This window comes from Hypanus sabinus, chromosome 20 (genome assembly GCF_030144855.1).
Source record: "Hypanus sabinus isolate sHypSab1 chromosome 20, sHypSab1.hap1, whole genome shotgun sequence".
Taxonomy (NCBI): domain Eukaryota; kingdom Metazoa; phylum Chordata; class Chondrichthyes; order Myliobatiformes; family Dasyatidae; genus Hypanus; species Hypanus sabinus.
In genome coordinates, this window is record NC_082725.1 from 72,522,055 (window position 1) to 72,536,750 (window position 14,696).

The 14,696-nt window shown below is 46.4% G+C and overlaps 1 protein-coding gene across 3 annotated transcripts in view; it reads right to left on the reverse strand.

Annotated features, from left to right (window-relative positions):
- nphp3 (nephronophthisis 3) overlaps positions 1 to 14,696 on the reverse strand; it is a 159,744-nt gene that overhangs the window by 67,702 nt on the left and 77,346 nt on the right. For all 3 annotated transcript variants that reach the window (XM_059945734.1, XM_059945735.1, XM_059945736.1), the window contains one exon: positions 15 to 117. In XM_059945734.1, the coding sequence (XP_059801717.1) occupies positions 15 to 117 (103 nt within the window). The remainder of the gene's footprint in view (positions 1 to 14; positions 118 to 14,696) is intronic.

Here is a 14,696-nt window from a genome sequence, read left to right on the forward strand (position 1 = left end):
AGTGGAGTACAAACCTGCTCTCTAGTTAGTTTCACATCAGCATGATGGCATTCTGTATAAATCAGAGCCTTGATATCCTTTGAACTCAGTGGGTCAAGGTGAAGTGTTGGCCATAACCTAATCAAAGTAAACAGATTTCAATAAATCCCATTAATTGACCAGTACAAGTTCTAGAAACATCATTTTATCACAACACATTTTCATGTGGTATCACTCTGCTGACCTTAGACCATAACAGGAGAAGAATTGGGCCACTCAAACCATCGAGTCTGCCCCATCATGGCTGATTTACTATCTCTCTCAATCCCATTCTCCCCTTCACTTTTGATGTCCTGACGAATCATGAAGCTATCAAGCTCCACTTTAAATAATGACCGGACCTCCACAGCCATCTGTGGCAATGAATTTCACAGATTCACCACCCTCTGGCTAAATAAATTCTTCCTCACCTCTGTTCTAAATGGATGTCCCTCTATTCTGAGTCTGTGCTCTCTGTTTCTACACTCGCCCACTATAGGAAACATCCTCTCCATACCCACTCCGTTCAGGCCTTTCGATATTCAATAAGTTTCAACGAGATCCACCTCACTATTCCACACTCCAGTGAGTCCAGACCCAGAGCCATCAAATACTCATGAATTAACCCTTTCATTCCTGCAAACCTGCTCTGGACCCTCTCCAATGCCAGCACATCTTTTCTCAGATAAGGGGCCCAAAGCTGCTCACAGTACTCCAACTGTGATCTGAACATCACCTTTGAAAGTCTCAGCATCACATTGTTGCTCTACTCTTCTTGAAATAAATACTAACAATGTATTTGCCTTTCTTACTATAGACTCAAGCAGCAAGTTAACCTTTAGGGAATCCTGCACAGGACTCCAAAGTTTTGAGGCTACTGAGGGGGTGATGAGCAAGGCCATGAGAGGCTTACAAAATAGGTAGAGAAAGTTAACAGCAGAGTTTCACATTCAGCTTGGAGTAAATATTACTATTCATTTCAGTATAATGACCATTACCTGCTCTAAGATTATAATGGGTTGCACATTGATCAATGGAAATCCATAAAAAAATTAAAATATACTTTTATGTGCTAGCTCCCATAATGCATTTCTATAGAATTGGTCTAAATTTCTATTTAATGAATTAAGAATTAATTGAGCAAAAACATTAATAGTGCATGTCTTATTCAGTCACAGAATCAGGTTTATTATCACTACCTAACATAACACAGAATATGACTTTTGGCAGCAATACAGTGCAATGACATAAAATCAGTATAAATTACAAATTAAATAGTACAAAGTAAACAAAAAGGAATAACAAGCGGGGGAAGAAGCTGTTTCTGAATCACCGAGTGTGGAAATTCTTGTATCTCCCCCCTCGCAAATGATAGTAACGAGAAGAGGGCATGTTCTGGATGGCAAGGGTCCTTTGAGATGGATGTTGCCTCTGAGGCACCAGATTTTGCAGATGCCTCGGTGAGGAGGAGGATTGTGTCTGCGATGGAGATAGTGAATCTTGTTGATATCCTGTCTATGATGCAACCAGTCAAAATGCGCTCCACTGTACATCTACAGAAATTTGCAAGTTTTTAGTGACATACCAAATCTCCTTAAGTTCCTAACAAAGCAGAACCACTGGCATGACTTCAATGACAGCCCAAAAACTTGAAGCTGCTCATCCTTTCCACTGCTGACCCCTCCATGAGAATTGGTGTATGTTCTCCCGACTTACCCTTCCTGAAATCTACGTCTTGCTGACACAGATTGCAAGGTTGTTGTTGCAATATCACTCAACCAGCCAATCTATCTCACTCATTCCTGTACACCTCCTCATCCCATCTGAGATTCTGTTACTAACTCTGTTTTCATCAGCAAATTCATCTATATTGAAGAAATGCAATTGATAAACAGCAGCCTGATGTACTTAATGTTTTGCTGTTGACTAGGTGCACCTAAGTAGAGTGGAGAACGAGCAAAATTGTGTCTGCTGTGGACCTGCTGTTGTGCTGAGACGCAAATTGCAGTGGGTTCAGTTACGTACTCAGGTAGGTGTTTATTCTAGCCATGTTCAACCTCTCAAAGCATTTCATCACAGTAGATGTGAGAGTGACTGGGCAATAGCTATTGAAGCAGCTCACCCTGAATACCAGTACAATTGATGCTCTTTTGAAGCAGGTGGGGTTTTCAACCTCTCACTGCTAAGGGCAGAAGTTCCCATTTGCTTTAAAAAGGCAACAAATATACCAGTGCCAAAGAAGAATAATGACTATCGCCCAGTAGCACTCAAAGAGCCATTGATGAAATGCTTTGTGGTTGGTCATGACTAGACTAAACTCCTGACCCACTGCAATTTGCCTATCATCACAATAGGCCAACGGCAGACACAATCTCCATGGCTCTTCACACGGCTTTAGACCACCTACACAACACAAACACCTACGTCAGGATGCTGTTCATCGACTATAGCTCAGCACTTAATACCATCATTCCCACAATCCTGATTGAGAAGTTACAGAACAAGGGCCTCTGTACTTCCCTCTGCAACTGGATCCTCAACTTCCTAACCAGAAGACCATAATCTGTGCCGATTGGTGATAACATATCCTCCTCACTGACGATCAACACTGGTGCACCTCAGGGGGTGAGTGCTTAGCTCTCTACTCTACTCTCTGTATACACATGACTGTGTGGCTAGGCATAGCTCAAGCACCACCTACAAATTTGATGACAACAATTGTTGGTAGAATCTCAGGTGGTGACAAGAGGGCGTACAGGAGTGAGATATGCCAACTAGTGGAATGGTGCCACAGCAACAACCTGGCACTCAACGTCAGTAAGACAAAACAGCAGATTGTCGACTTCAGGAAGGGTAAGACGAAGGAACACATCCCAATCCTCAGAGAGTAATCATAAGTGGAGAGAGTGAGAAGCTTCAAGTTCTGGGTGTCATGATCTCTGAGGATGTAACCCGGTCCCAACATATTGATGTAGTCATAAGGAAGGCAAGACAGCAACTATATTAGGAGTTTGATGCGATTTGGTATGTCAACAAATACGCTCAAAAACTTATATAGTTGTACCATGGAGAGCATTCTGACAGGCTGCATTACTGTCTGTATGGAGGGGCTACTGCACAGGACCAAAAGAAGCTGCAGAAGGTTGTAAATCTAGTCAGCTCCATCTTGGGCACTAGCCTACAAAGTACCCAGGACATCTTTAGGAAGCAGTGTCTCAGAAAGGCAGCATCCATTATTAAAGACCTCCAGCACCCAGGGCATACACTTTTCTCACTGTTATCATTAGGTGGAGATACAGAAGCCTGAAGGCACACACTCAGCGATTCAGGAACAGCTTCTTACCCTCTGCCATCCGATTCCTGAATGGACTTTGGACACCACCTCACTTTAGTAACGTACAGTATTTTTGTTTAGGATAATAAACCTGATTCTGATTCAGCACCTTGCCAGGTACATAATCGGGGTCTGATGCCATGTGAGGGTTCACTCTATTGAAAGATATTGTTGACATCACCCTCCAAGACAGGAATCATAGTGTTTCCAGATGCTGTGGGAATTCACAAATGTGTGGTGTTATTCTCCCTTTCAAAGCATGCAGAAAAGGTGCTGAGCTCAGAGAGTGAAGTATCACAGCCACTTATGCTGTTAGGTTTCACCTTATAGACAGTAATGACATGTAAACCCTGCCACAGTTGTTATGCATCCATCTGTCTCTAATTCTACATGGAATTGGTATTTCGCTCTCACATGGTCTTCTGTTGGTCGTACCTGGGCTTCAAAAGGAGTTATGGATCGCTGGTCTTGAAATCCACAGATTTATCCCTCAGCAGATTGCAAATCTCCTGACTCATGCACGGCTTTAGGTTTGGGTATGTTTGTTACATTCTCAAAGACACAAGCTCATCCACACAGGTGTTGATGAAGTCAGTGACGGCCGTGGCAAATTAATTCACTTTCAAAGATGAAACCCTGAATGCGGCCCAGTCCACTCTTTCAAAGCAGTCCTGTGAGTGCTCTTCAACCTCCTTGATCATATCTTTACCATCCCCCCTACTGGTGTTGTGGTCTTTGTTGTGACTCTGAACAGTCACCGGGAGACACTAAAGCTGGTAGATACAGGAGACTTGATCCAGCAGAATAAGTGGGCATTCTCATGGAGATAATTCTCAAGGTCATTAATTATGATTAATAATGAAACGGCTTGACTAGAGTTTGGCAATTTTCTAACTGTGAATACCATTATTCCTCAATACTCCATCAGGATTTACTCGCCTCAGTGCTGAACTGACTGTTGATGAGCCTGCAACCATCAGCACTCGCCTCAGTGATGAACTGACTGTTGATGAGCCTGCAACCATCAGCACTCGCCTCAGTGATGAACTGACTGTTGATGAGCCTGCAACCATCAGCACTCGCCTCAGTGATGAACTGACTGTTGATGAGCCTGCAACCATCAGCACTCGCCTCAGTGCTGAACTGACTGTTGATGAGCCTGCAACCATCAGCACTCGCCTCAGTGATGAACTGACTGTTGATGAGCCTGCAACCACCAGCACTCGCCTCAGTGATGAACTGACTGTTGTTCAGCCTGCAACCAGCAGCACTCGCCTGTGATGAACTGACTGTTGTTCAGCCTGCAACCATCAGCACTCGCCTCAGTGCTGAACTGACTGTTGATGAGCCTGCAACCATCAGCACTCGCCTCAGTGATGAACTGACTGTTGATCATCCTGCAACCATCAGCACTCGCCTCAGTGATGAACTGACTGTTGATCAGCCTGCAACCACCAGCACTCGCCTCAGTGATGAACTGACTGTTGATGAGCCTGCAACCATCAGCACTCGCCTCAGTGATGAACTGACTGTTGATGAGCCTGCAACCATCAGCACTCGCCTCAGTGATGAACTGACTGTTGATCATCCTGCAACCATCAGCACTCGCCTCAGTGATGAACTGACTGTTGATGAGCCTGCAACCACCAGCACTCGCCTCAGTGCTGAACTGACTGTTGATGAGCCTGCAACCATCAGCACTCGCCTCAGTGCTGAACTGACTGTTGATGAGCCTGCAACCATCAGCACTCGCCTCAGTGCTGAACTGACTGTTGATGAGCCTGCAACCATCAGCACTCGCCTCAGTGATGAACTGACTGTTGATGAGCCTGCAACCACCAGCACTCGCCTCAGTGCTGAACTGACTGTTGATGAGCCTGCAACCATCAGCACTCGCCTCAGTGATGAACTGTCTGTTGATGAGCCTGCAACCACCAGCACTCGCCTCAGTGATGAACTGACCGTTGATGAGCCTGCAACCATCAGCACTCGCCTCAGTGATGAACTGACTGTTGATGAGCCTGCAACCATCAGCACTCGCCTCAGTGATGAACTGACTGTTGATGAGCCTGCAACCACCAGCACTCGCCTCAGTGATGAACTGACTGTTGATGAGCCTGCAACCATCAGCACTCGCCTCAGTGATGAACTGACTGTTGATGAGCCTGCAACCATCAGCACTTGCCTCAGTGATGAACTGACTGTTGTTCAGCCTGCAACCATCAGCGCTCGCCTCATTGATGAACTGACTGTTACTCAGCCTGCAACCAACAGCACTCGCCTCAGTGATGAACTGACTGTTGATCATCCTGCAACCAACAGTGCTCGCCTCAGTGATGAACTGACTGTTGATCAGCCTGCAACCACCAGCACTCGCCTCAGTGATGAACTGACTGTTGTTCAGCCTGCAACCATCAGCACTCGCCTCAGTGGTGAACTGACTGTTGATCAGCCTGCAACCATCAGCACTCGCCTCAGTGCTGAACTGACTGTTGATGAGCCTGCAACCATCAGCACTCGCCTCAGTGCTGAACTGACTGTTGATGAGCCTGCAACCATCAGCACTCACCTCAGTGCTGAACTGACTGTTGATGAGCCTGCAACCATCAGCACTCGCCTCAGTGCTGAACTGACTGTTGATGAGCCTGCAACCATCAGCACTCGCCTCAGTGATGAACTGACTGTTGATGAGCCTGCAACCACCAGCACTCGCCTCAGTGCTGAACTGACTGTTGATGAGCCTGCAACCATCAGCACTCGCCTCAGTGATGAACTGTCTGTTGATGAGCCTGCAACCACCAGCACTCGCCTCAGTGATGAACTGACCGTTGATGAGCCTGCAACCATCAGCACTCGCCTCAGTGATGAACTGACTGTTGATGAGCCTGCAACCATCAGCACTCGCCTCAGTGATGAACTGACTGTTGATCAGCCTGCAACCACCAGCACTCGCCTCAGTGATGAACTGACTGTTGATGAGCCTGCAACCACCAGCACTCGCCTGTGATGAACTGACTGTTGTTCAGCCTGCAACCATCAGCACTCGCCTCAGTGGTGAACTGACTGTTGATGAGCCTGCAACCATCAGCACTCGCCTCAGTGGTGAACTGACTGTTGATGAGCCTGCAACCATCAGCACTCGCCTCAGTGCTGAACTGACTGTTGATGAGCCTGCAACCACCAGCACTCGCCTCAGTGGTGAACTGACTGTTGATGAGCCTGCAACCACCAGCACTCGCCTCAGTGATGAACTGACTGTTGATGAGCCTGCAACCATCAGCACTCGCCTCAGTGATGAACTGACTGTTGTTCAGCCTGCAACCATCAGCGCTCGCCTCATTGATGAACTGACTGTTACTCAGCCTGCAACCAACAGCACTCGCCTCAGTGATGAACTGACTGTTGATCATCCTGCAACCAACAGTGCTCGCCTCAGTGATGAACTGACTGTTGATCATCCTGCAACCAACAGCACTTGCCTCAGTGATGAACTGACTGTTACTCAGCCTGCAACCAACAGCACTCGCCTCAGTGATGAACTGACTGTTACTCAGCCTGCAACCAACAGCACTCGCCTCAGTGATGAACTGACTGTTGATCATCCTGCAACCAACAGCACTCGCCTGTGATGAACTGACTGTTGTTCAGCCTGCAACCATCAGCACTCGCCTCAGTGATGAACTGACTGTTGTTCAGCCTGCAACCATCAGCATTTTCCTCAGTGATGAACTGACTCTATCAACATCTGCAACTCTCCAATCCTCTGAAATCTCTCCTGTCCTCATTGATGATGCAAAGATCATTGCTGGAGGCTCAGCAATCTCCTCCGTCATTTCCCACAGTAGCCTGGGGTATATCTCGTCCAGTCCTGGTGACTTATCCAACTTGATGCTTTCCAAAAACTCAAGCATATCCTCTTTCTTAATGTCTATATACTCAAGCTTTTCAATCCGCTGTAAGCCATCCCAACAATTGCCAAGATCTTTCCCATAGTGAATACTGAAGCAAAGTACTCATTAAGTACCTCTGCTATCTCCTCTGGATCCACACGCACTTTTCCACTGTCACATTTGATTGGTCCTATTCTCTCACGTTTTATCTTCTTGCTCTTCACATACTTGTAGAATGCCTTGGGATTTTCCTTAGTCCTGCTCGCCAAGACCTTCTCATGGCCCCTTCTGGCTCTCCTAATTTCATGCTTAAGCTTCTTCTTGCTAGCCTAATAATTTTCCAGATCTCTATCATTACCTAGTTTTTTTGAACCTCTCGTAATCTTTTCTTCTTGACTAGATTTACAACAGCCTTTGTATACCATGGTCCCTGTTCTCTACCATCCTTTCCATCTCACTGGAACGTACCTATGCAGAACTCCACGCAAATATCCTCTGAACATTTGCCACATTTCTGCCGTACATTTCCCCGAGAACATCCATTTCCAATTTATTCTTCCAAGTTCCAGCCTGATAGCTACACATTTCCCCTTACTCCAATTAATGCTTTCCTGATTTGGCTGTTCTTATCTCTCTCCAATGCTATGGGAAAGGAGATAGAATTGTGATCACTATCTCCAAAATGTTCTTCCACTGAGACATCTGACTTCTGACCAGTTTCATTTCCCAATACCAGATCAAGTAGAGCCTCTCCTCTTGTAGGCTTATCTACATAGTGTGTCAGAAAACCTTCCTGAACACACCTAACAACTCCACCCTATTTAAACCCCTTGCTCTAGGGGGATGCCAATCAATATTAGGGAAATTAAAATCTCCCATCACGACAACCCTGTTATTATTGCACCACTCCAGAATCTGTCTCCCTATCTGCTCCTTGATGTCCGTTACTAATGGGTGGTCTATAAAAAACACCCAATAGAGTTATTGACCGCTTCCTGTTTCTAACTTCCACCCACAAAGACTCCGTAGACAATCCCTCCATGACATCCTCGTATTCTGTAGCCGTGACACTATCTCTGATCAACAGTGCCACGCCACCACCTCTTTTGCCTCCTTCCCTGTCCTTTCTGAAACATCTAAGGCCTGACACTCGAATTAACCATTCCTGCCCCTGAGCCGTCCAAGTCTCTGTAATGGCCACCATATCATATCTTCAAGTACTGATCCACACTCTAAGCTCATCCGCTTTCTTCATGATACATCTTGCATTAAAATAGACACATCCCAAACCATCGGTCTGAGCGCGTCCCTTCCCTGTCACCTGCCTATCCTTCCTCACACACTGTCTCCAAGATCTCTCTATTTGTGAGCCAACCACCTCTTCCCCAATCTCTTCAGTTTGGTTCCCACCCCCCCAGCAATTCTAGGTTAAACTCTCCCCAATACCCCTAGCAAACCTTCCCTGCCAGGATATTGGTCCCCTTCAGATTCAAGTGCAACCCATCCTTAATGTACAGGTGACACCTGCCCCAAGAGGTCCCAATGATCCAGAAATCTGAATCCCTGCACCCTGCTCCAATCCCTCAGCCACGCATTTAACCTCCACTTCACTCTATTCCTATACTCACTGTCACGTGGTGCAGGCAGTAATCCCAGCTTCTCAGCCTCCTTCCTAACTCCCTGTAGTCTGTTTTCAGGACCTCTTCTCTTTTCCTACCTATGTCATTGGTACCAATATGTACCACGACCTCTGGCTGTTCATCTTCCCACTTCAGGATATCGCAGACGCGATCCGAAACATCTTGGACTCTGGCACCTGGGAGGCAAACTACCATTCGTGTTTCTTCCCTGCGTCCACAGAATCGCCTGTCTGACCCCCTAACTATACAGTCCCCTATCACTACTGCCATCCTCTTCCTTTCTCTACCCTTCTGAGCCACAGGGCCAGACTCTGTACCAGAGGTACGACCACTGTTGCTACCCCCAGGTAAGCCATCCCCCCCAAAAGTACTCAAGCAGGAGTACTTATTGTTAAGGGGGACAGCCACAGGGGTACTCTCTAGTATCCGCCTCTTGCCCTTCCTTCTCCTGCTGCTATCCACTTATCTGTCTCCCAAAGCCACGGTGTGACTACTTGCCTATAGCTCCTATCTATCACCTCACTCTCCCTGACCAGACAAAGGCCATTGAGCTGCATCTCCAGTTCCCTAACCTGTAAGGTCTGTAAGGAGCTGCAGCTCGACACACCTGGCACAGATGTGGCCTTCCGGGAGGCTGGGAGTCTCCTGGGCTTCCCACATCCCACACCCGGTACAGAACACCGGCCTCACAGACATACTTCCTATTCCTATTCTTCACAAGTAACTTACCTCACCTCCATGCATTATTGCCAAGGCCCGTTGAGCCAAAGCCCTTCTACTCTGACATCCGGTCTAAAAAGTTGTCTTTTTTTTATTCTTCCCTCCGATCTAACTCACTGACATCCATGCACCTGCGCAGTCGTGCCTCGATCAAACCACTGAAGAAAAAAATGTCCTGAAGAATTAAGAAACATTCTATTGTGTTTCTTAGTTTTGCAGCTGCCTGCTAGAGGATGAATCTCAGGGTTGTATATAGTACATATATTTTGAACTTTGAATCAATGCTTTCAAATTACGGCCCATGGTTATCTGAAAAAATGACACTGGGAGCTCCCCCATTCTGAGGGTTCTTAATTTAAACTACTTTTGGAAGGGCCTTGCTAAAATCACAAGGAAACATTGAAATTAATTCTGACAGCTTTTAGTAAGTACACAGTAACATCACAAAGAATGGTACAGATCAGAAGGATCATAAGAGGACTATTCAACATGGAACAAGAGTGCCCTACCCTTCAGACAGAACCAGAATGACCTCTACTTTAACTTGTGCACCATTAATTCACATCCTTTGTAATTTGGAAAATTTTATGACCTACTTCAGCATGAATGTCAGAAATCTAATGTTCCCTATACCCCTCTCATGACTTACTCTTTCCAAATTCATTGCTTTCTTTAGACATGTGTTCCCATATCATTCCGATGATCTCTCCTGGCCTCTCCCCTTTACAGTTCATCATCACTCCCACTCAAAACTGTCATCAGTCTTTGCTTTACTTGCCAAGGTCCTTGGACAGTCCATCACTTTGAAAGTTCTGTGCCCATCTTCCTAAAAGCTTTGTCCAAATCCCAAATAACTTCCACCTCAGCAGCTCAGACTTCATCAATTTCATAAACAGATGGAACAGAGAAAGATTGCTGAAGAATGCTATATCAAGTCTATTGCCATGTGCACAAATTCCGTAAAATAAAAGTACAATGAAAAGCATACGTGCGAGATCCTTCAAGTTTTTCCCATTGTACAGGTATCCCCCCGGTTTTCGAGCGCTCGCTTTACAACACCTCGCTGTTACGAAAGACCTACATTAGTTACCTGTTTTCACTAACAGAAGACGTTTTCACTGTTACGGAAAAGGCAGCGCGTGCCCTGAGCAGCCAAGCTCCTCCCCCGGAACTGCATTCTAGCTGGCATTGCTTAAACACGTGCCTGTGAGCATCCGTGCTTTATGTCGATTTATTTTGGGCATCCGTTAGCAAACTAGACATAATTAAGCATTTCGATTGTGGTGAATGAACTAACGATATAGTGAGTTTGGCTAAGGGTTTGTGGAAGTTGATGAAGATGATGTTGAAGAGGTTTTGGCATCCCATGATGAAGAACTGACAGATGAAGAGCTGATGAAGAGGAAAGGATAACAATTGAAGCTGAACGCAGTAGCGAACGGCCCAAAAGTGAAGTCGTCCAGGAACTGTACGTGAAGCAATTGCATGAGATTTTCGCTGCGATTGACAATGCTTCAATGATTGCAGAAAAGTATGACTTTAATTTTGAAAGGGTACGTAGGTTTAGGGCATATTTGCAGCATGGTTTGAGAGCTTACAAAGAACTGTATGATAGAAAAATGCACGAGGCTAAGCAGTCAAGCATACTGTCGTTCTTCAAGCCTGCCACATCAGCCGCAGCAGATGACGAAACTCGACCTTCGACATCGGGACAGACACACAGAAGAAGGTGACCTGCCTGCCCTGATGGAAACAGATGACGATGAGATGACACCCCAGTCTCCTCTACCTCCCACCACCCCAAATTCCGACGACTCAGCCTAACACACCATCATCAGTGTGCTCACTCTCTTCCCAATTCCACTAAGCGAAACTACACTGGACGTACATTCTTTCTACTTTATATCGACTGTGTATTTTTATGTGTTGCATGGTATGATTTGGCAGCTTCATAGCTTAAAGGTTACTGGAAAGAGTGTTTCTGCCGGGAGCGCTTGCGCCGAGAGTTTTTACCATGTGTGCTTGCGTGAGATTTTTACTATGGTGGACAGTGCTGCAATAATTGCAGAAAAGTATTCCTATATATAGGCTGTGTATTTATCAGATCATTCCTGCTTTTACTATATGTTACTGTTATTTTAGGTTTTATGTGTTATTTGGCATGATTTGGTAGGTTATTGTTTTGGGTCTGCGAACGCTCACAAATTTTTCCCATATAAATACAAACGTTTATAAATGGTAATTGCTTCTTCACTTTACAACATTCCGGCTCACCAGCTATTTCATAGGAACGCTCTACGTTTGAATAGTGGGGGAAACCTGTACCTGCACCTCCCTGTACTTAACTTAATGTGGAATTCTGCCTCCTCTTCTCGATGTTGATTTCTCTTAAGTACAAGATGTGGTCAACCATAGCACCCACAAACATCCCTTAGCCCATCTCTATACATCTCAAAAAGCTAATGCATTTTTAACAACAGAAGCTCACCCTTATCTCCCATTCTTCTTCATTACAGATTGTAGAACATGCCCCTCCAACCTCAGATACTCCCCACCACTGCCAGACCTGCATGCTTAGTTGAACACCAAATGTTCACAGATGGAGGTTTTCACTGAAAGGAAACTGCATACTCCGTCAAATGGGTTCTAAGCTAGAAAAAAAATACAGGGCATGGAAAGAGAACTTGGTGGCCACAACTTTAGAAATAAAAGGGAATCAAATAGATTCCCACATTAACTACTTGACGAAAGAATGTGCTAAATAAGGGGCAGTTATTTAAATAAAAACACAAAATGCTGGCAGAACTCAGCAGGCCAGACAGCATCTATGGGAGGAGGTAGTGAGGACGTTTCAGGCCAAAACCTTTCATCAGGAGTGAAATAACATGGGATGGTCGAGGGGGGATAAGAAGTGGGGGGAGGGATAAAGTGGAGAGCTGGGAAGTGATGAGCTGGAGGGAAATGGGCTAGGGGGAAGGTGGAGAATTATGGGAAATAAAAGAGAAAGAAAGGTAGGGCTGGGGAGTAGATTATAGTAAGGGGGGAAAAAAGAGAAGGAGAACCAGACTAAAATAATAGATAGGGATGGGGATAAGGGGGGGGGCAGGGGTATCAACAGAGGTCTGTGAGTTGAATGTTCATGCCAGCAGGTAGGAGGCTACCTAGGTGGGAGATAAGGTATTGCTCCGTCGACCTGCGCGCGGCCTCATCTTGACGGTAGAGGAGGCCATGGACAGACATGTCGGAGTGGGAGCGGTCTGTGGAATTGAAGTGTGTGGAGAGCCACAGGGAGAGCCCGCCACTGCTGGACGACTGAGCGCCGGTGTTCGGCAAAACGGTCTCCCAGTCTGCAGCGGGTCTCCCCAATGTATAAATGGCCACATCGGGAGCACCGGATACAGTATATCACCCCAGCTGACTCGCAGGTGAAGTGGTGCCTCACCTGAAAGGACTGTCTGGAGCCTGGGATGGTGGTGAGGGAAGAAGTGTGGGGGCAGGTGTAGCACTTCTTCCATTTGCAGGGATGAGTGCCCGGAGGGAGGTTGGTGGGGAGGGATAGGGGGGATGAATGGACAAGGGAGTAGCGTAGGGAGCGGTCTCTGCGGAAAGCCGAAAGTGGGGGGGAGGGGAAGATGTGGCCGGTGGTGAGATCACATAGGAGGTAGCGGAAGTTACGGAGGATTATACGTTGGATCTGTAGGCTGGTAGGGTGATAGGTGAGGACCAGGGGGACTCTATCCCTGGTGGGCTGGCGGGGGGATGGGGTGAGGGCAGAGGTGCATGTAATACGGGAGACGCGATGGAGGGCAGAGTTGATAGTGGACGAAGGGAAGACCCGCCACAGACTGGGAGACCGTTTCGCCAAACACCGATGCTCAGTCCTCCAGCAGTGGTGGGCTCTCCCTGTGGCTCTCCACACACTTCAATTCCACAGACCACTCCCACTCCGACATGTCTGTCCATGGCCTCCTCTACCGTCAAGATGAGGCCACACTCAGGTCGATGGAGCAATACCTTATCTCCCACCTAGGTAGCCTCCTACCTGCCGACATGAACATTCAACTCACAGACCTCCGTTGATACCCCTGCCCCCCCCCCCCACTTACCCCCATCCCTATCTATTATTTTAGTCTGGTTCTCTTTTTTTTCTCCCCCCAGCCCTACCTTTCTTTCTCTTTTATTTCCCATAATTCTCCAGCTTCCCCCTAGCCCATTTCCCTCCAGCCCATCACTTCCTAGCTCTCTACTTTATCCCTCCCCCCAATTCTTATCCCCCCTCGACCATCCCATGTTACTTCACTCCCGATGAAGGGTTTCGGCCTGAAACGTCATCACTACCTCCTCCCATAGATGCTGTCTGGCCTGCTGAGTTCTGCCAGCATTTTGTGTTTTTATTTATTTCCAGCACCTGCAGATCCACTTGTGTTGGCAGTTATTTAAAATTGGGCTGCACGGAATTTCTTCTCTTGAAAGAAATTCAAGACAGTGGAGCCCAGACCAGTAGCAAAATTTAAGGTGAAGACATAAAAATTTGAATGATCATTGAATTACAGGTTATGTGGAATTGGCAAAGAAGAGGAGTCGAGACCGGCTATGATCATATTGAATGTTGGGGCTATTGGCCTATTCTTGCTATTTCATTGTGAGTTCAATTAGAAGAGTAAAAGGTCAGAGGGGTACAGCACAGAAACAGACCATTTGTTCCACAAAGTCTTCACCAATCGCAAGCACTCATTTTTATATCCACCCTACACTAAATTATTGCATTCTGCCCACATTAACTCCAGGCCAGATTCAACCTCTCACCAATACACTAGGGACAATTTAACTACCAGCCTGTATGTCTTTGTATTGTGGGAAGAAACCAGAACGTCCAGGGGAAACCATACAGTCAAAGGGAGAATTTACAAACTCCACACAGACAGCTCTGGAGATTATAATTCAACCCAGGCTGCTGCACCATTATAGTCAGGTTGCTCCTTTTCTTCAGGACAGCCATGGGCTTTTAATATTTCTTCACCTCCATCGCATGAATAAGTACAATCATTAGCTAGTCTACTGAAACAATAGCTGCAGAAGGCAAAATTAAAACTG